This window comes from Heteronotia binoei, chromosome 1 (genome assembly GCF_032191835.1).
Source record: "Heteronotia binoei isolate CCM8104 ecotype False Entrance Well chromosome 1, APGP_CSIRO_Hbin_v1, whole genome shotgun sequence".
NCBI lineage: Eukaryota > Metazoa > Chordata > Lepidosauria > Squamata > Gekkonidae > Heteronotia > Heteronotia binoei.
In genome coordinates this window covers 221412870-221432616 of record NC_083223.1, presented here as the reverse complement: position 1 = coordinate 221432616, position 19747 = coordinate 221412870, and the positions used below count along the sequence as shown (strand labels likewise).

Genomic DNA, 19747 nt, shown 5'->3' with positions numbered 1-19747 from the left:
CAGATTCGCATTGGTATCGGCACCGTGAGGAACCATCTCTACCTCGGTACTGTGAAGTAGCTTATCAACCTACACATCGAGAGCCCCTATACTGTGAAGATCGTTCTCGGTTCCATGAGGATATTTCTTACCGATCCCATGGAAGTCCCTATCGATGCCCAAGGCATTATACTATGGTATCAAAACCATTATCACCAGCAAGATCGACTTCGGCTTGTTCGGTTTCTTCGAATCAACAGCTTGAACAACCTTCCTTGCTGACTAAGCCAGTGTCAGCATCTACTAAGCCCATGGACACCCCCATTGAGGCTCCGGAAGATTCTGAAGCTGAAGTTGAACACTCGGATTCCTCCCACTCAACAGCATTCACACCACCTTCACCAGCCTCTGACATAATCAAGCCAGCTGACCTTTCACCATCAGAGGGTTCCAAGGCCTGCTTAGACTTATTCTCCAATATGGCAAATTCACTCAATATCAAACTGACCACTGATTTACCTAGAGTGTCAGATGTAGTCCACGATTTGGTGCATGCAGACCTTCCGGCAGGCTCTTTTCTCCCTATGCTTCCAGTCCATTTGGAAGGCTTAAAAGAGGCATGGGACAAGCCCGCTTCAGTTCCACCTATGTCCAAAAGGATTGAATCTCTGTACAAGATCCATGCCCCTGATTCAAAATTTTTGTTTAATCATCCGGCACCCAATTCCATGATTGTACATTCGTCTTCAAAATCCAAACAAACACGCCACCCGGTTCCACCTGAAAAGGAAGGAAAGAAATTGGATACTTTAGGGAGAAAGATCTATTCCCTCGCCACTGCTACCTCCCAAAATTCACAATTATTTGGCTTATTTTTTCGGCATATACTTTCAATTTGACCTCCCAACTTACCACTGTGGTCCCTTCCTTACCGGACACAGCACAGAAGCAGGCATCACATATCCTTCAGGAGCTCTCTCGCGTCAGCAAGCAGCAAATTAATTCAGTGCGTCACGCAGTGGCGTGTTCTTCTAGGACCATGGCTACATCTGTCACATTACGCCGTCATGCCTGGCTTAGATCATCGTCACTGCAACCTGACATCAAATTCAAAATTGAAGACTTACCCTTCGACGGTCAAGGACTCTTCAATGCTACTACAGATGATATTTTGACCACTGTCGATGACAGTAGAAAAGGGCCAAGAGATTGGGAGTTAACCAACAACAATCCCAACCGAACTGGCAGAGAACCTGGAAACCGTCATATTATAAGCGCCTCCACTCACCTCGACAGACTGAATTCTAAAAACGCAAGGCTCCTCTGGCAAAACAACCATTCCATCAAAGGGCACGTCCACAAACCTCAAAAAAGACACCCCTGGCTTCAAAACAGTCTCTTTGACTCTTCTCTTCCATATCTCAACCACCTACAACGTCACCCAGACAGCACCAGACTACTACCATTCTACCCCATGTGGGAATCCATAACATCAGATTCATGGGTCCTGACGATCATCCACAGGGGCTACATCATAGAGTTCGATTCGCCCCCGAAGCTCCACAGATTCATCAGTACACCCCCCTCCCTTCCTCTACTGACAGAAATCGCCACCTTGCTGGACAAGAGGGCTATAGAACCAGTTCCACCACAGTTCCATCACACAGGATTCTATTCCCGTTATTTCCTGATTCCAAAGAGGGACGGAGGGTGGCGCCCTATACTGGATCTCCGCCAACTCAATCTTCATATTTGCTACAAAAAATTCTGCATGATTATTTTGCAATCTATCCTACCACTGATTCAAGAGCAAGCCTGGATGGCATCGATAGACCTGCAAGACACCTATTTCCATCTCACCATCAATTACCATCACAGAAGATTCCTCAGATTTGCTGTCCGAGATCAACACTATCAGTTCCGTTCTCTCCCCTTTGGCCTATCGACAGCACCGAGAGTCTTCACAAAGTGCATGGCGGTGGTGGCAACTATATTTCGACAGCGAAAGATCTCCATCTACCCATACATAGACGATTTTCTTGTGGTAGCTCAAACCAAGGAACAATTACAGAAGGACATCTCTTCCATCCTGTCCCTCCTGTCTGCGCTAGGTCTTCAGGTCAATCGCGCAAAATCCATCCTGATCCCTACGCAGAACATTCAGCTCATAGGGGCGCACCTGTCAACTGTATCACACAAGGCCTATCTTCCAAAGGACAGAATGCACCACATCCAATCCTTGACCAATACTATAATCACACACCGTACTCAAACAGCCTTCATCTTCCAACAGATGTTAGGTCTCATGGCGGCCACCACCTCCGTACTCTGTTTTGCGAGGCTTCATTTGCGCCCTCTTCAGCTGTGGTTCGTCCGGACATTTCACCCAAACCGGCAACACCAAATGACCCTACTTACAATGCCATCTCACATTATCCCATCTCTAGAATGCTGGGTGTTAGAATGCCATCTTTTGACAGGAATGCCGTTCATACGGATGCCTCCGTCTGTGATTGGTACAACTGACGCCTCGAAGTGGGGATGGGGAGCCCACTTGGGAACGCTGACAGTTCAGGGTCAGTGGACGGACTACGAAAAATCCCTCCATATCAATTGCCTAGAACTCCGCAGAGCTCTGAGGTCCTTTCTGCCATCTCTTCATGGTCGTCACATTCAAGTCACTTCTGACAATGTAGCCATTGTCTTTTACATCAGTCGACAGGGAGGCACAGCTTCTGTTCACTTGTGCAGACGAGTTCTATCCCTATGGCATTGCAGTATTGCTCACAACATTTTCCTGACAGCTATGCATCTACCAGGAGTCCAAAATGTTCAAGCAGACACACTGAGTCGTCATCTAGTCAACGACCACGAATGGACCCTCAACCGTCATTATCTTCAGAAGGTCTTCAAAATTTTCGGAGTTCCAGAAATAGACGTCTTTGCCTCCCCTCACAACACCCAGTGTCCACGTTTTTACACTCGAGGTCCGCCATCCCTGCAATCCGCGGGAGATGCTTTTCTCCACGTGTGGTCGGGACCACTACATTACCTATTTCCACCGATTCCTCTCATCACAAGAACACTGCAAAAAATCAAGCTAGATAGCACCAATTGTATCCTGATCACTCCATGGTGGCCCCGTCAACCTTAGTTCACCACTCTCCTTCTACTTTCCGACAACACATTCCTCCGGTTTCCCCGAGTACGCGACTTAATCTCCCAACAGGAAGGCAAGGTCCTACACCATGACCCTGCTTTTTTAAGACTGCCTGCCTGGAAGATCAGTTTTTGAGTTTTCCTCCGGATGTTCACCATGTCATGCTCAATGCCAGAAAACCTTCCACCAGAAAATCATACTCTCTGAAATGGAAACATTTTTCAGCCTATGCTTCAAATCATAATTTCCATCCTGAACTTTCCACTATAGCCCAGATTTTAACATATACGTTGTCTCTCTCTAAGGTGGGACTAACTTGTTCTTCTTTAAAAGTGCATTTAGCAGCCATCTCAGCCTTCCATCCTCGCATTGAAGGATGCACTGTTTTTTCCCACTCTGCAACTAAGGCCTTATGAAAGGAATCCTGCATATCCAACCTCCAATTCGTCAGTTACACCCCACTTGGAGTTTATCTCTCGTCCTGAGCCAACTCAAACCACCTTTCGAGCCTATGGCGTCTATCCCTCTGCACCTTTTTTCATGGAAGATGGCATTGCTGGTGGCACTTACATTGGGTAGAAGGGTCAGTGACATTTGTGCTTTCAGGGCAGATCCTCCATACACTATCTTCCACCATGATAGAGTAATATTACGCCCTGACCCATCCTTTCTACCTAAAGTCGTTTCACCGTTTCATTTAGGAAAAACATCCACCCTGCCTTCATTCTTTCAACGTCCTAGTGACGAAGGTCAATGGGCCCTTCACAATTTGGATGTGCGTAGGGCTCTTGCCTTTTACATTGAAAGGACACGTTCTTTCCGCACTGACACTAGACTTTTCGTAGCCTATGGAACCCGCAACCAAGGTCGCAAAATCTCAACGCAAAGATTTTCTAAATGGGTTGTTGCGGCTATTTCTTTATACTATAGATTGGCTAAGCAACCTGTACCAGAACGTTTACGAGTTCATTCCATTCGAGTCGTGTCCACGTCATCAGCCTTCTGCAAGGGTGTCCCGATAAAAGACATCTGCGTTGCTGCAGTCTGGTCTTCTCCATCTATGTTTGCCACGCACTATGCCTTAGACGTTCGTGCTCGGCATGACGCGTCCTTTGGACATGCTGCGCTGCAATCCATTTTTGACTGATGTCCCCAGTCTTCTATTCTGTAAGTACATTTTTTAATCGTTCATATAACATGATTAACTTTTGTCTTATTATTACAGATCCAGCACCCACCCCTATGTAGAATAGCTTGTCAGTCACCCATGTGTGGGACTACACAGAGACCACGAAGAAGATGGACAGGTTTCTTACTGATGATCTTCGAGTGGTCATCTGTGCAGTCACACACGCCCGCCCAGCCTTCTCCGCTGCTGGTTTCTTTTTTGCTCTTCAACTTACAAGATTTTTCTATACAGAGGCTAGAAGAAACTGGGTGGGTGGAGCGCCTCTCTCCCATTCTAGGCATTCGCAGTGGATGCTTCCTCCCCAGAACGGGAGGGAGTGCACGCCAAAATTAACGTTCAAGATTGCTTTGAATTCTCCGAGGTCGGGTTCAATCCAGGCAGATAACCCATGTGTGTGACTGCACAGATGACCACTCAAAGATCATCAGTTACAGGTAAGAAACCTGTCCTTCATAAGGAGCTTGGATGATTTCAAGTCAAAAGTTCTAATTTTGCTGCCAAACAAGACTTTCAAGTGATAGAAGATTGTGTTCTAAAGGCTATGTGGCCATTGTATTGCTAAATGTTCAGACAGACTTTATCAGGTTGCAGAACTAACTGGAAAGAACTTCCTGGTCTCCTAAACTGAGAAGGGCTGGAATCGAGTTGACTCTGATGTTCCTGTTTCTTCCTGAAATGCCTGTCCTGCTGTTTCCCACTTGAAACACCTAGGTTTTTGATGGCTGCTGTTGATAAGCTTGGTTATTGTATGGGTCAAACAGTCAAGCTTGGAGGCCACCAATTTAAGCTGTTCAAAATATTTCTGCTCTAATAGCAGTCAAGAAAGGGAGCTCTGCTAGCATGCTGCCAGAAAGTCCAGCACCTTCCATATCTTCCTTTGATGTGGCTGGAACTTCATTTTGTTCTGCAGGCAGAGTGTCCCTCTTGGTGGCCTTAGAGATGGTAGATAGAGCTGCAAAATTATTTGGAGTAAAAACGTTGTACAAGGGGTGTGTGGTTAGCAGGGGCAAAGTAGACTCAAGTTTTGCTTTGTCTGGAAGCTTTGCCAGGGGGGTGGGTTAGATCACTTGGTCAGGACTGCGGAGAGCCAGCATGGGCCCTGGACAAAGATTCCATCTGCTTCCACCCATACGCCCCTGATCCAAACCAAATATCATAACAAAACAAATCACTTGATTGGCTGAACATGCATCTATAATAATAAAGAATCCTTGTGTTCATCTGTTTGTTTATTTTTGGCAGGCATACCTCATAAAATAAAACTAGGAGTCTCAAAATGAGATGATCATGGGAGTTCCAGGACCAAAAATGAAAGGAATCAGAATATTGTGACCCAAGTTATCTCTAGTTCCTCCCATTCTACTTGCAATGGAAGCTAAGCCAAATTCTAACTTTTGTTTGTTTGTTTCTATTTATATCCTGCACAAGTGGGCTCAGGGTGGGTCACAAGAGTAATTTTACAAAGCCATTGCAAACAATTATAACAAATAAATAATTAAAACAATTACAAAGGCAGGTACTACAATAAATTAATAAAGTTCAACAATCCCAAATGGCTGAAGGCCACTAGGCTATGAACCAAGAAAAAGTAGAACTCTCATTAATGTGGGCAGCATACAGTTGGAAAGTTTCAGCAAGGGAAGCCAAATAATTGGCCGCCTGTCTCTTCAACCAAAGGCCTGGTGAAACTGCTTTATTTGACAGGCCCTGCAAAACTGCAATGACTTGCAGGGCCCCAATTTCAAACAGGAGCATATTCCGCCAGGGTAGAGAAGGCCCTGCCCTGGTCGAGGCTAAGTGGATGTCCTTTGGGCCAGGGACAACCACTAAATCATGGTCCACCGAGCACAAGGTGCTCTGGGGCACACATGGGGAGAGGCAGTCCTTTAGATGTGTCAGTCCCAGGCTGCATAGGGCTTTAAAGGTCAATACCAACACCTTGAATCTAATCTGGTACTCAATTGGTAATCAGTGCAATTGGTGTAGCACCAGCCCACACAGACATTGCAGTCAGCAGGTGTGCTGCTGCATTTTGCACTAACTGGGGGTTCTGGATGAGTTTCAGGGGTAAGTCCATATAAAGTGAGTTACAGTAATCAAGCCTGGAAGTGACCTTTGCATGGATCACTGTAGCCAAGTCCTGGGGGGAAGAGATGGGGAACTAGTTTCTTGATTTGCCAGAGATGATAAAGGCAGGCCTGGCAACTGTGGCGACCTGGGCCTCCATAGAAAGTGTCATCCAGAGTCACCCCTAGGCTACTTGCCTTCTGGGCTGACAGCAGTGTTCCATCCAGGGCAGGGAGCCTGATTCCTGAATCTTCTCCTCCCCCACCCCTGCCTGAAAAGATGCTGCATTATCAACATGGATGTTGAAATCTTCCAGGACTAATAGCCTGGGGTATTCTAGCACCCCGCCTGATACAGCATCTGACAGGCCGAGTATGTTATCTGCTGGTGCATTAGGTGGTTGGTACACCAGCCAGATAGCCAAACTCTCCTTGGCATCCCATGCCAGGCCAACACATTCAATGCGGGTGATTTTGGGTATGGGGAGCACCCTAAAGGAAAAGGATACTCCAGTAAGGAGTGCCATATGTTGAATAAGGAGTGCCACACATAATAATAATTTATTTATAAATTTATAAATAAATTTATTTGCTCATGTATTACCACTAAGGCAGATTAACATTCTGTTATCATGGGTATAAAGTGTGGGGGAAGCATCCTTTTACTACTTTGATAGATTATGGGAAGTATTAACTCTCCTCTTCTGCTAGCAAGGGTTTCCCCTCATCCCTCTAGTACATTTTACAGAAAGGTGGGCACCTTCCCTGTGCTCTTGCGGCTGCAGTCAGAATGGCATTAGGAAAAAATGGCAGCTGATTTGGGCCCCCAAATGCTATTTTCCCAGTCTGCCTTCTCTTTGAAGCCCTGCACCTGGTCCACAAGGAGTGCTTAAGGTGGTAGAGAACCTGCTTTGTATTCAGAAGGTCCCAGGTTCAATCTCTGGCATCCTGGGTAATAAAGGAAGCAGCTACGGAACATAGATGTTACTGAATCTAAATGGACTGCTAGAACTGCTCTTATATTTAAAGTATAAACTTTCATTAGATTTTGTTTAACAAAATATTGCTCATTTTTGTAGCAATATGGGGTTTTTTTTGCTTGTTCCCAGATGATCTTGTGAAGTTGCTTTGACAATGCTTGCTCCATTAAAAAAATTGCCACTGTGATTGCATGTGAATTGTTTAGAACTTTGTTCTGTAAAGTGTTAATTTTGAATAACAGCTTATGGCATGACTGTTACTCTCTGTCTTGCAGGTGGAGTCCCTCAGGTGTTCTTGACAGCCCCATCAGGGACAGTTCAGATCCCAGTCTCAGCTGTCCAGCTTCATCAGGTAGGTACAAAATAAAGGGCTGGATCTCAACTAGAGTTGCTGCGGGGGCAAGGACTTTTCCTCATGGAGTGTGATTTCCCCACCTCTCCCTTCCTGTGACACCCCAAAATCCCCCAACCCCCCCAGTCCTTTTGCTCTCCCCCAAGAACAGGATTTCTGGAAACATTTGGGGCTCTTTGGGAGGGAGGAGATGGAAAAATCAGGTTCCACAAGGAGATGTCATTGTGCCTGCAGAAACACTAGTCATGATCCAAGCCAGTGGCTTCCTTTTCCTAGAGTGAAACTTTCCCAAAGAAATTAAGGATGATCATTTTCTCTGCAATATTTTAAGCCTTTAGGCAAGATGAATATCTCCAATGTCTGGGATTTTGGCTCTTTCATGCATAAGTTACCTAAATTGCTTTCTTGTTGTACTCCTTATTGTGTCTTTATATGAATTTAAACTTATTGTTAGATGAGTTTTATAAAGACACCCTAAACATGAAGGTGCTTTTGTCCTGATCAATTTAGTATCCGTGACCATGACTGCATTCAAAGTTAATAACTGATCATAGTGTGTAAAACATAGTTTGATTAGGACCTGATTAGTCCTGATGCCTGGTTTGTAGTTACTTTCGTAGGAATATTTTATGGTGATTGTTTTTTTTAAATGGCATCTGAATTCACAAATCAAGTTTGTTAAGTAGTACTGTTCCCTGCAGTCACCTGGCTGCAGAGGCAGTAACACAGGGAAGATTCCAACCTGCCAGAAGGCAGGGAGGGGGCAAGAAGCGGGTAAATGGGGGTTCTATACACAAGCTGAGCTTTGTTAGGTATATACCAGAGTTTGTTGTGCAAAGGATGGTTTTAACAAGCCACTGTTTATTGGGGTGTCTGAATGTAACCTGTGTTTTAAGTTTCATGAATTCTTTCAAACATTTCAAAAATCTGAAAATATTGGGGGTTTGTTTGTTTTGTTTACCATACCTCTTCTAGTTTTATGGAGAAAGGCTTGAAAATGTAAAGTATTTTGTTAAAAGCCTTGGTGGCCATAGATGAAGCATTCAAAGGGCAGGGGATAAGGAGAAGAATTAATCCTATACCTTGTACATTTCACCCATCCTTCCACTTTGTTTACTAGCCCTACACAATTCTTATCAACTCATTTGCAAATTATTTTAATACTAATTGCTTAATATGTACATTCTGCACCACTTCAGAATTTGTTCATTACAATGTTGAATTCTGGAGCTCCAGGATATACAAGCCAAACTATTCCTACGTTTCAAGCAGAAAGGGTATTAGTCTGCATTGTCTATTTAGCCTTGTGCCTCTGCAGTGCAATTTAACACGTCCATTTTTCTCCCTCTACCATAGTACTGGAATGGAAGGGGATTGGCAAAGTTATTCAGTCTGTAGGTTCAGGGTGGAAAATTCATGGAGGATAGATCCATCCATGGCTTACTAGCAGGGATTACTAGATGGACCCTTCCCCTTTCCCCAAACAACAGCATACGACTATATGCAACTTATGGACAAATGGAGAAATGTGGCCACATCCCCTGTTTGTGAGCATTTTCCCCATGCATGTTTCTTATTGGAAACAGAATGTTGGAGTATGTGGGCTGTAACGACCTGGCTGTGAATATGTCCCTGTGTCCCCATGTTGCACTTCTACCCAAAGAATGACAGTGGGAAAACCCTGCTGGCTGTGTCTCAGGAACCTCTTGGCCATTTTAGTTTCTGGTGGCTGCTAGCTGTGATTATAACTTTCAGCAGATGCATTCTGCTAGTTCTTTTTTGTTTGTTTTGTTTGGACCCCATCATGTTTACACTATGAAGTTTTCTCCCAAGAAAATATCTCAACTACAGGGGAAATGCATGTATGTTTTCTGGGTCTACTCCTGCCTGCATGTGAAGCACATAAAAATGAGTTGGGGCATTTCATCTGGTTGCATCAGACAGTTGGATTGTCATGTGACAGTTGCAGTCGTCGGGCAGATCTCTTCTGCTGAGCTAATGTTTTCCTAAATGTCTGAAATTGAAACCAAAGATGTTTTTTATTCTTGATTAAAGTAGGAGGCTTCTTTTACTCCTGCATTCAAAAAGCTACATACATAGTTTCTCCCAGAAAAGATCTCACTGTTCCTGTGATAATGGGATTCCATTTTTACTGCCTTTTGTCCTCCTCTTTGCCCAGTCAGGCAGGACACAAGAATGAGACTTGAACAGCTGTTACTGTTTTTTGGTCCTTCCCCCCCAGAAATGGGCATCATGGGTTGAGAAGCTGCTTTTTGCCTCTCAACCTTGCTAATTCAATAAGTTTTTACATTTGTGCCATGTGCTAAACTTCAGTGAACATTTTTTACAATAGTTAGCACTTGGCAGTGTGCATCTTTCAAGCTATGAGTGCAAGGCACTTGCAGTGGTGGATCTTTTCCACCTTTTCTCCGACAACCGTGAAAGCCCCAAACAGAATTGTGGATAAAATGTTGTGAGATGCTGTGGTCAGCAGCGAGGTGGGGGAATTGGGTAAAACTGTCTTTCATTTCTCTTTTGCCAATGGAAAGCTTGATCAGCCATTATTCCACCATCAAGAGAGAAAAAGAGGTAGAGGTATAAAATTTTTGGAAATTTTCATTGGTGGGGGTGAAAGAATAGAAATGTTGGGGGAAATTGAAATATATGCAATGTTTACTTCCATATCAAACTGTTTACTGATAGAAATATTTATTTATTTAGTCAATTTGTATTGGCCCTTTCCCAAGAATGGCCTCAGGATGGATAACATCATTTTAAAATAATTTAAATTATACAGCTAAAAACAAATAAAATAGCAGTATATCAAGCAATACACAAGTTGTAAACCAAACTGTAGATTGTGGCATACTTAATACATTTTCAGAATGCTAAGATCTGTGACTATAGTTGACAGTAACACAGCAGAGATGGTGTCATAGCATAGAGGTCAGTCAAAGGGGTAGGACGCCCGCTGCCTCAACCAAAGGCCTGGCTGAATAGCTCCATTTTGCAGGTCCTGCAACAAGGTAGTAATTCAGTGGGGGCCCAAATTTCTACAGGAAGCTGATTCCACCAGGCCAGGGCCAAGGCCAAAAAGGCCTTGGTCGAGGCAAGTCGGATGTCCTTCAGGCTAGGTATGTTCAGTAGGTGTTGTGAGCTAGATCTTAGTGCTTTTCGAGGCAAATGTGGGGAGAAGTGGTCCCATAAATATGTCAGTCCCAGGCTGTGTAGGGCTTTAAATGTCAGCACTAAGACCTTGAAATGGATCCTGTACTCAGCTGGCAGCCAGTGCAGTTGGTAAATGATATGCTAAGTTATAAATGATTCATTTTATATATTAATTGTAGTTGACCATTTGGCACATTTATGACATTTTAAAAATACTAACAGTGCAATCCTGTACAGAATTACTCGTCTAAACCCATTGATTTCAGTGGACTGGAGTAACTCTGCATAGGCTTGTACTGTAAATTTTCTAGAAGAAAAACTCCAAAGTATACCAAATACTTGAGAAAGAGCTGCAGACTTCTCCACCCTATGCTGCTGTAGCACACATATTGTCAATTTTTGCCATCTGAGAAGTAGGAAAAAATAAAAGTTGAAGGTAGAAAACAAATCCTTTAGTAAACGAAAGAAAGTGCATTATTTGAAAAGATATTCACTGTGATTGTTTTTCCTTAATGCTTAAAGTTATCTCCATTTTTTGGGCCATAAAACTCTTGCTGTTGTTTATTTTCTTCATTTATACTCCACCTCTCTTCCCAGTGGGGACCACCAGGGCTTTTTTGGTAGAAAAGCCCAGCAGGAACTCATTTGCATATTAGGCCACACCCCCTGATATCACTACTGTTTCATATAGGGGTTTTTGTAGAAAAAGCCCAGCAGGGATTCATTTGCATATTAGGCCACGCCTCCTGACACCAAGCCAGCTGGAACTGTGTTCCTGTGTGCTCCTGCTAAAAAAAGCCCTGGGGACCACAGTGGTTCATATCGTTCTCCTGTCCTCCATTTTATCCTCACAGCAATCCTTTGAGGTTGGTTAGGCTGAGAACAAGCTCCAATAGCAACAGTGAAGATTTGAATCTAAGTCTCCCAGACCCTGGTCCGACACTCTAACCATTACGCCACCCTGGTTCTTAAATTAAATTTTGAAAATTTACTAAGAAGAGTGAAGAAAACATAGGCAAGTTGAAGGAAAAACAATGCAATTACTAAGTTTGGGAAATTACTGTGCTACAAGCAACTTATATATAAAAATCACACACACATTTAGGAAATAAGCAACTACAAGCAAATCTGATGGTTCTTTAGGGTTACTACTTAGGATCCAGATTCTTGCAACAATATTTGTATAATCACCTATTGTGGAGGTTTCTCTATTTCATTCATTGTGCAGTATCCTCATAATTTACACAGCACTGTATTTCATTGCATCCATAAATCTTACAGCCCCCTTTCTAAGGAAGATTTGGCTGCGATTCTGAAATTATTAGTAAAGATAGGAGGACAGCAGATGTCCAACTCTGTCACACAGTGGCCAATCCCCCACCCCAAAAAAACAACAACAGGTGACATCAGGAGGCCAGGCACTAGAAGCCCTCCCACTGCTGCCCCCTAAGCACCAAGAATAAAGTGCATCATGTGCCCCAGACAGAGAGTTCCATCTGTACCTTGTGGCGAATAGCCACTGATGGACCTCTGCTCCATATGGTTATCCAATCCCCTCTTTAAGCTGTCTGTGCTTGTAGCTGGCACCACCTCCTGTGGCAGTGAATTCCCTGTGTTAATCACCCTTTGGGTGAAGTACTGTGGCAAATCAAATGCAAGACTGTGATCAGGCAGGCAAAAAGGGACTATGAGGAGAATATTGCAAAAAACATAAAGACCAACAATAAAAATTTCTTCAAATATATTAGAAGCAGGAAACCAGCTAGGGAGGCAGTGGGACCCTTGGATGACCATGGGGTAAAAGGATTACTGAAGGAGGATAGGGAAATGGCTGAGAAGCTGAATGCATATTTTGCCTCTGTCTTCACTGTGGAAGATGAGAAGTGTTTGCCCGCTCCAGAACCACTAATTTTGAAAGGGGTGTTGAAAGACCTGAGTCAGATTGAGGTGACAAGAGAGGAGGCCCTGCAACTGATAGACGAAGTAAAAACTAATAAGTCACCAGGTCCGGATGGTATACATCCAAGAGTTCTGAAAGAACTCAAAGTTGAACTTATGGATCTTCTGACAAAAATACGTAATCTTTTATTGAAATCTGCCTCTGTTCCTGAGGACTGGAAGGTAGCAAATGTCACCCCCATCTTTAAAAAGGGTTCCAGAGGAGATCCGGAAAATTACAGGCCAGTCAGTCTGACTTCAATACCGGGACAAATTGGTAGAAACCATTATCAAGGACAGAATGAGTAGGCACATTGATGAACACGGATTATTGAGGAAGACTCAGCATGGGTTCTGTAAGGGAAGATCTTGCCTCACTAACCTGTTACACTTCTTTGAGGGGGTGAACAAATGTGGACAAAGGAGATCCAATAGATGTTACCTTGACTTTTGATAAAGCTTTTGATAAAGTTCCTCATCAAAGGCTCCTTAGTAAGCTCGAGAGTCATGGAGTAAAAGGACAGGTCCTCTTGTGGATTAAAAACTGGCTAACTAATAGGAAGCAGAGGGTGAGTATAAATGGGCAGTCAGGTTAAAACGGATAAAAGGAAGTACATCTTCACCCAAAGGGTGATTAATATGTGGAATTCACTGCCACAGGAGGTAGTGGCGGCTACAAGCATGGACAGCTTCAAGAGGGGGTTAGATAAAAATATGGAGCAGAGTTCCATCAGTGGCTATTAGTCACAGTGTGTATATATACTGTATGTGTGTGTGTGTGTGTATATATATATATAATTTTTTTGGCCACTGTGTGACACAGAGTGTTGGACTGGATGGGCCATTGGCCTGATCCAGCATGGCTTCTCTTATGTTCTTATTCTCTTTTGTCTTTGCAGATGGCTGTGATTGGGCAGCAATCCAGCAGCAGCACCAACTTGACGGAGCTGCAGGTGGTCAACTTGGATACATCACATAGTTCCAAGAGTGACTGAAGACCTCTGAGGACCTGGGAGGGGCTGGGGGAGGAGCATGTGTACCTGGCACCCACACCTGCAGCATCAGCTACCAGCTTCGTGCTGTGTACAGCCCCAGAATCAAGTATGCTCCTGAAGCTGCACCCCCGGCACCAGGATTTTGGCGGTCCCTATTTTTGTGCGGAATCCGTCACTTATTTATTGTTGCCTTTTTCACGTTTTCTTCTCTCACACTTTACATACACGCACAGACATAAACACACACAAACACGCATATTAATGTCGCTGCAAGGTCAGAAGGAGGGAACTAAGCACGGGCTACGAGGGGGGTGGCTTTGTTGTGTTTCAACGCTGCATTTACTGTTGTCTTTTCTCCCTGACTCCCCGCCTCCCCCAGCCAAAGAACCTGTGTCTCACAGGTGGGAGAGTTTGCGCTGCCATGTATATAAGCCTCCTTCTGTTTTTCCGTTACTGGAGTGAGAGTGTATTCTGTCACTCCCCCTTCCGTCCCCACCACTGAATGAACTTCCCTTCCTGGTGTCTTGTCACCAGGCACAGCAATAGGGGCTGTGGAGGAGAAGATGGAACAGAGAAGGGCTTGAAAGCATCAAAGGAAGCCTTTCTTGTCAGAGTCAGGCATCTCTCTTTTTAAACACCATGCTGGGGCAAAAAGGGCTCCCTCTTCCCTCAAAGTTCAGGACCTCCAAGCTGGCTGCAGCGTTGTGCCTTCAAGCAATCATTGACTGCATTGTGGGCTGGCCACAGTGTCGGTGGCCTGCCTTCATTTTTAGCTTGTTTCTTGCCAGAATCTCCCTCCCCCACCATGTTCTGCTGAGGTGGCTGCAAGTGGGGTGTGTGTGGGGGGGCACAGAAGGCAAAGCATCTTCAGCATACCTCCCCTAAGTTGTTCCTCTCTCAGAATGTTTGATTGACAAAACAAAAACAACCTGATAGTTGGCTGCATGGTATATAAACGTCTAACTTTTTGCCTGTTGAGTTTGGCAACATAACACATTTCATTGCCAAAAAGGGGTTTTGTTAACCTCATGTTGCCCTTCACAGAAGCACATTCAGCCGCTCTGAAGCCCAGTACCTGCAGTTGCTCATAGCCTTTTGGTGGTCATCCACCTCAGGCAGGTTCTGTTGTTACTGTTGCTGGCAGTTTCCTCTGGGAAAGAGGAGGAATTGATCCACAGTCCTTTTGAATTGGGGAGTGTTGTAAAGGAAGGGAGTGGAAAATAAAGAGAGAGAGCTCTATTTTTGTAACTTTTAAACTTGATTAAAAGCCTTCCCAAGCAGTTGTGCATAATACTGAGGCATTACTAGCCAGGGGCGCAATAATCAAAGTTGGTCCACAGCTTTTCAGGCAGCCTGAACCATTGTTGCATCATTGTCAACATGTTCAATACATATCTGCCAGGAGGCCCTTGGTCCTTCCTTGGAATGGGATGGATAGGACAAGGCAGGCTTAGCCCAGGGCCGATGAGGGAAATCCTTTCCCCGTGTGGCAAAAGTGGGAAGTACAGAAGTGGTGGCAGCTACTGTTGAGTCCTTGTGTTTTTTTGTTTTAAACTCCCTGTCACGTTGCTTCAGCATGTGGCTTGGGGTGAACAAATGCAAAAATGGGGAAAAAGGGAAAGCTGCAGGGCTACTGAGTCTGCAAGGGAGAACTGGAGAGTACTTTGTGCCTCTCATTGGGAGTGCCAAAGTCTCCCATGCTAGAGAAGTTGTGCTGTTGGAGAGATGCTTGCAAACAATCATGCACTTCATTCTAACCAAACAGGAAGTGGTAAGGGGAAGGAGTGTTTCATCCTTTCCACAGGAAAACAAGGAGTATCTTGCAGCAAACAGCTTTGTGGTTTTGCCCCCAAGGGCCAGCTGTGGAGCAAGGAGGCTGCAGACTTTTTAGAGGAAAGGAAGCAGCTACTGTAATTTTTTTCTTTCATTTTTTTAATTAAAAGAAACAAAAAACAAAAGAAGCCTTGAAAAAAAAGACTTTATTTTTCTAAGTGTTAAACTCAGTATTTATGTAATTCTTAAAGGAATTAAAGTCTGGCTCCTGTACAGTTTTCATGGGGTTTGTACTGGGTGGGGTGGGATAAGAAATGGGCCATGGAAGGGTGGGGAGGGGAAAAGGAGAGGAAAAGGGGCCTTTGTATTGTAACCTTTTGAAATTATTTCCATGAACATTAGCGTTTAAACTAGTCTCCTGTTTCAAGCTCCTGGATATGGCTTGGTGGGAGGGTTGAACCAATGTGGGAAGGAAGTTGTAGATTTGCATTGGCTGGTTTGCTTCGGTCAGCAAAACTGAAACACTCAAGCCTAACCCCTGTTTGCATCAACCTCTGTATGTTTAGTAGCAATTCTCTGGCATCCATGAGAGAAAGAGAGGCAGATGGAAGGTGCCAAAGCATCCTTTTGGCAACCCCCCCCTTTCCCCCCTCCAAGCATGATCAGGCCACAAAACCTCTGAACTTTACAAAAATGCTCTTCTCATTTGGCAGAGAAGGCAGTACAGGAGTGGTGGTGGCTACTGTTGAATTGATGTGCTTTCTGAAAACTGGTGTTGCTTCATCATGTGGCTTGAGCAAATGAAAACAACAACAAAAAGTGTTTAACAATTCTACTGTTGCCTGACAGTGTTCCTGTGCAATGATTTAAAGATCATTATTTACACACTTCTGCATTCTTACAAGTGCAACCCAAATTCAGTTCTGCTTGCCTGCCCGCCCTGCAGGCTGCAACATCTCCATAGAACTGGGAAATTAATACTGTGGTTGTGATTTGAGCTGAACAATCTCTCCTTCCATCATTAAAATATTTTCTCCTGAAAATACATAGATGCCAGAAATCAGGGTTTTTAAAACCCCGTTTCCATTGCAGAGCTTTATGTTTCAGTCTTTTTGATGAGTGTTTGGATTCAAAGAAACATGGCATCTTGAGCAAATACAGAGCATTTTTACCAAGTAATAGTTTATCACTGTGTATATTGGAACTATTTTGTTAAACTAGTGATCTCTATCAATCTGTCAAATTATGAGAATTTCACTACACCTGTGTATTGAATCAGAAATCTTGGGTGGCAGGAGATGAGTAAAATTTTCCACATGACAGGTTGATATAACATTCAATCAATTCCCAAGCATGTGGGTAAGCGTGTTCCTTGGTAAATAGGCAAAATGTCTTCACGCAGTGTGGAATGAAAAAGCATGAAGGAAAACTACATTGAGTGTGCAATCCTTTTGTTTCAAGAGGAAATCTTATGAAATATTATAGTGATGCTATTTGAGACAGAGGTGTACTGTCAAAGCAGTAATTCTCTAATCATCATGTTGCCAACATGGTGATCTCTGCCAAGTGTAGCATCTGTGTTCTGCTCTGAATTTCTCTGCAGACCTTCTTTTGACTTCCAGGGCTGCAGATCTTGCTTTGGGAAGTCCTCCACCTCAGTCAGGAAGTTGCGCTCCTTCAATAAAGTACCTGCAGAATAAACGCTAATGTTGCATGTAATTTAAAGTGTTGACTTGTAAGAACACTTATCAGGGAAGAAATGGCATTTATTGTGTGGTGATCTTTTTTTAGTTCACTTTACAGATTGTTTGGGGGGGGGTTGTGTGTGTGCGTGTGTGTGCGTTCGTGTGAGTGTGGGGTTTGTTAATTTCCAGGGTTGTGTTTCTGGAAGGATGTGACAGTAATCGCAGTACTATGTACAGAGCTTTCTTTTGTATTAAAAAAATACTCTTTCAATAAATGTATCATTTTGTGCACAGACTTAATATTCTCAGTGTTGCCTGTAAGTTCTAGAAATTGGAAACAACTAAAATTCGGATTGCTAGCAAAGTCTTAAGCCAAAAATTATAGAACCAAATATTTATGGGTTTAGAATTCTTTGTTCTTTTACTGTTTGGACATCCAGATGCTAGGTGGAACTTATGTTTCCAAGCATATGTTTGTTTAGGCTAACTTATGCAAGGAAAGAATCAGTGGGCAGGGAAGTCTTTAACCCTTCCAGCAGAAATGCTCTTTCTGGGTCATCCCTCCCCTCCCCCCAGGCTTAAAAGTTGGTTTTGTACAGACTTGCACTTTTCTAGACATAGTGTTTGCTGGACAATAAGGTTCTGCTAGAATACCATTAGGTGAGGAAGGGCCATCACAGTCAGCCTAGACCAGTGTTCCCCAGAGTGGCACTCACTAGTGGTTTCTTGGCATCTTATTAAATATATATATATATATATATTCCACAAACAAAGATCAAATCCTGGCTTTCTTCTACTTCTGAGGAGCAGGAAGTGCTGCAGCAGAACCTAGGAGATCACTTTTATCTGCAGGGAAGCACCCATCATACAACAGTTGCTTCCATCATGCAACAATATTTTACTTGTAGCCTCCTAATATTTTGCAATTGTCTCCCACATCCCTACCAGCAGCCATTTATTGGTGGTATATACTATTCACCATTCTCAAAATTCCAAAATCACTCAACAAGATTGGAGATTCTGGCCTAGTCTACTTCTCATGGTACACGGTGAGACTATCTCCTGGGCCTTTTTCATTATGTGACTATTTTTCAGGTTCTTTATAGGGCATATTCTGTCAGTGATCAGTGATGTTTTTGGCCATGGAATTCACCAATACAAGGGATAGGACTGAGTCTTCCTGCTACCACTCTGCCTGCTCTCTAGAGTAATGAACAGAAATATTAAAACTGCTTTGATGTGTACCCTATCATTGACTCTGCTGTTCTGTTGGCTGTTTTTGCTGCAGGACCAGTTTATACGTTCCACTAAAAACAGTTTATACACTCTTTCTGTTTTGCTGCCTCCTTGATCACTGATTTTGAGAAGAGGTAGACAATACTTGAACCATGCATTTTGTTATTTTTAAATATACCAACACAAATTTGATTGTAATGTAAGTCACATTTTGTAAATGTGTTCATGGTGCTGTGGAGGCCTCCTTAAGGTAAATGAGATACACAGTCATTTTTAAAAATGTGAAGGGATTAGTTTGAACATTACTTTACTATGGGCTGATCAACTCCATACTTGGCTGTACTGGAAAAGAAATAGCAACATTTAGGAGTTTAAATTTTTTATTAAGTTTCAATATAAAGGGAAAGGAGTCGTGGGGATACAGAAGCAAAAAAATAAAGAGTTGGGGGAGGAACAAAACAGGAAAAAAAAAGAGAGAAGCAGCAAATATAGCAGTTACATTTTTACCTTCCAAATCTGATACTAAATTCTTTCTACCTGCAAGTCTTAAATTTTAACCCAATATAACCATTACATTCTACAGTCTTATTATTTTATTATATACTTTTTACTATTCTATTGCTTATAATATAAATCTAAGCTATTCATCTTTAATACAAACAAATGAGAAAAGCAAAGAAACCAACCACAAAACAAAATCCGCTGGTTAATTTTAACAATATTAGGGATAAGCACTAACTTTAACAATATTGACAATAGGCATAAGCAGAGAAGATGAATATAATTTCTTTATCCTTAATACTACCTTTATTGCTTCCAACAAAGAAATAAGGGGGAAAAAAGAAAACCAAAATAAAATCTAGCAGACAATACTTTATTTCAATATAAACAGATTCTAATGCTAAAAAAAAAGAAACTAGGAGCAGATCTTTAAAATTTTCAAATACCTGTGTTGTCTACCTTGTTATAAATTGACCCAAATTAATTGTTTGTCTAGGTTGAATGTTTAAAATTCATTAAACATTTTGGCGACTATATCTCCTATTTTTATATTACTCTAAGAAGCACAAGTTTAATAAACAGTGACAGCTTCATTTCCCATACTTATTATTTTTACCTAGGTAAGCAATCATACAATCTCTATAACCCACTCTCTATTAAATTGCTCTATTTAACTTTAAAAAAAAGTAGGATCCCTAGATGAAAATGTCCTCTTCTCTCACGCT

The 19747-nt window shown here is 42.9% G+C and overlaps 1 protein-coding gene across 1 annotated transcript in view; it reads left to right on the top strand.

Moving 5' to 3' along the window:
• SRF (serum response factor) overlaps positions 1 to 17580 on the top strand; it is an 81306-nt gene extending 63726 nt beyond the window's left edge. The window contains exons 6-7 of the mRNA XM_060247953.1: positions 7650 to 7726; positions 13732 to 17580. Of these exons, the coding sequence (XP_060103936.1) occupies positions 7650 to 7726; positions 13732 to 13827 (173 nt within the window). The 3' untranslated portion in view covers positions 13828 to 17580. The remainder of the gene's footprint in view (positions 1 to 7649; positions 7727 to 13731) is intronic.
• The last annotated feature ends 2167 nt before the right edge of the window (positions 17581 to 19747 follow it).